The sequence below is a fragment of the Rutilus rutilus genome (assembly GCF_951802725.1).
Source record: "Rutilus rutilus genome assembly, chromosome: 4".
Taxonomy (NCBI): Eukaryota; Metazoa; Chordata; class Actinopteri; order Cypriniformes; family Leuciscidae; genus Rutilus; species Rutilus rutilus.
In genome coordinates, this window is record NC_140212.1 from 30,014,517 (window position 1) to 30,016,733 (window position 2,217).

At 46.9% G+C, this 2,217-nt stretch overlaps 1 protein-coding gene across 1 annotated transcript; it reads left to right on the forward strand.

The window, feature by feature from the left end:
- Nucleotides 1–652: 652 nt before the first annotated feature.
- LOC311289812 (zinc finger protein 862-like) lies at nt 653–2,002 on the forward strand (the record flags this gene model as incomplete). The annotated part of the gene is made up of 1 exon (XM_084408058.1): nt 653–2,002. One exon carries the CDS (start codon nt 653–655, stop codon nt 2,000–2,002), a length of 1,350 nt encoding a protein of 449 aa, XP_084264184.1.
- Nucleotides 2,003–2,217: the final 215 nt, after the last annotated feature.

Sequence of the window (2,217 nt, forward strand, 5' to 3'; positions counted from 1 at the left end):
AAAATTAAATCTCTCTGGTCAAATTGTCCGATTAAAATTTCCTAATAATCCCGCCCCCTAACACAATCTGAATTTGAGAATAAGCCTAAAATGTCCACTCAGCTCGTAGAACCCTTCAGTTTACTGCCTGTTGCTATGGTTACTCACAGCTGATGTAGCCAGCGCATTTATTTATTAATTTCGAACGGTAAACAGTCAGTTTCACCAGAACTCCTTTACTAGGTGTCCTCTATGGACACCCTGCAGCCAATCAGAATTAAGTATTCACCCACAAGTATTCGCATTCTGCATTTCAAATAAAGTGCACGCCTAAAACGGCTGTAATATAGACCTAAACAACGAACGAGTGAGTGAGACGTTTCAAATATGGCCAGGCCCAGGCAGACTAGCCTTAAAAGCTTTTTTCAGAGGCCAGACGCAACGGACGATGGTGAATCAGGAACGCCTGAAGCCTCAGATGTCCAGACAGCTCCACCACCACCACCACCGGAGAAAAAGCCGAAGTGTAGGGTGTATGGAGTGGTCGGAATGGAGTGACAAGTTCCCACGGCTAAGATGTGAGGTAGTTGATAGTAACGAAAAAAAATTCTGTTTGCACTGCGAAAAGGCAGGACGACGCAACGGATTCACAAGAGGGTCGAATAATTTGAGAATGTCTGCTCTCATTGAACATAGTCAGAGCAATGACCATGTTGCGGCGCTCAATTTAACGCCACAGCAGGTTGCGATGAAAGGCCACTGTGACAAGGCCACGGAAACTTCTAAGAAAAAACTATGCTCTCAGCTCAAAATTGTATTCCACATGGCAAAACATGATCTCCCATCTAACCATTTTGTAGCACAGACTGAGCTACTGCAAGCTCTCGAGGCTCCAGATTTTGTCACCACCGATGGCCTTTATTGCCACAGCGACTCTGTGGATGATATGGAGAGAGCATTAGAACATGTCGTGGTCGAACAGATCCGTGAAAAACTGAAAAACAGTGACTTCATTGGAATAATAATTGACGAAACTGTAAATATCACTGTGAACAAAAAGTTAATCGTATATCTAAAGCTGGAAATAAAAGGAAAGGTGGAGACATGCTTTCTTGGAAATTATGATGTGGACTGCGGGACCGCAAGATGCATTTATGATCGCGTTGTTGCGGTGCTTCGCGAAATGGATATAGCACTGTCCCGTGTCATTGGCCTGGGTTCAGATGGTGCAAGTGTAATGATGGGAAGGCATGGTGGGGCTGGTGCTTTGTTTAAGCAAGCGAATCCCTTTTCTATCCAGGTGCACTGCGTTGCCCACAGGGCTGCACTTGCTGCGCTGGACGCAGCGAAAGCTGTGGAAAACATCAGAGCTTACAAAAACACGATCTCCTCAGTGTACTCCTTCTACAGACACTCTGCCACCAGAACATCCCGGCTCCGCCAATTAACAGCTACACTCAGTGATGAGGACATGGTCAGCCTCAAGCAGCCGTGCGCAGTACGCTGGCTATCCCTACACAGGGCTGTGGAGGCCATGAAGCACAACTGGGCAGCTGTGGCCATGGAACTTCATGAAGAGGCCGTGGGAGGAAATACCCAAGCACAAGGGCTGCTTGGTCAAATCCAGACCTACAGCTTCATAGCCCTGACTCACGCACTGGCCGATCTACTACCAGTGATGACAAAACTGAATTTAGTTTTTCAGAAAGACAACGTCAATCTTTCCAGCATCCGACCAATAGTGCAAGCATCTGTCGCGGCATTTACACAGTTACGAGATGTCCCAGGTCCAGAAGAGGAGACATTCCAGGCGGGCTATAAAGACGGCACATACAAGGATGTCAAAGTGACCAATTCAAGCGACCGCTCCATTCAAGCTTTCAGAAAAGCCAGGGAACGCTATGTTCAACATCCGATAGATGCCTTGCAAGATCGGTTCCCCGAGGATTGCATGGATCTACTTCACTGCCTCGATGCCCTTCTGAACCCCTCTAGATATCCGCAGACACATAGTGGTAAGTAGGAGCTGTTGATTTATTATACGGGTCATTCTACAGAAACGTCAGGCACGTGCAGAGGGGGGGGGGCGTTGGGTGCTCGAGCACCTGCCCCTTTGCCCCTTGGTGCCCAAAGTGCCCTTTTGTCAAGGCAAAATTTCCTCTCCTTTTTTGTAATTAAAGGCCCTTTTGTGGATGCCTGCCCAACCTAACTATTAGTAAAATTAATAAATAATAATTT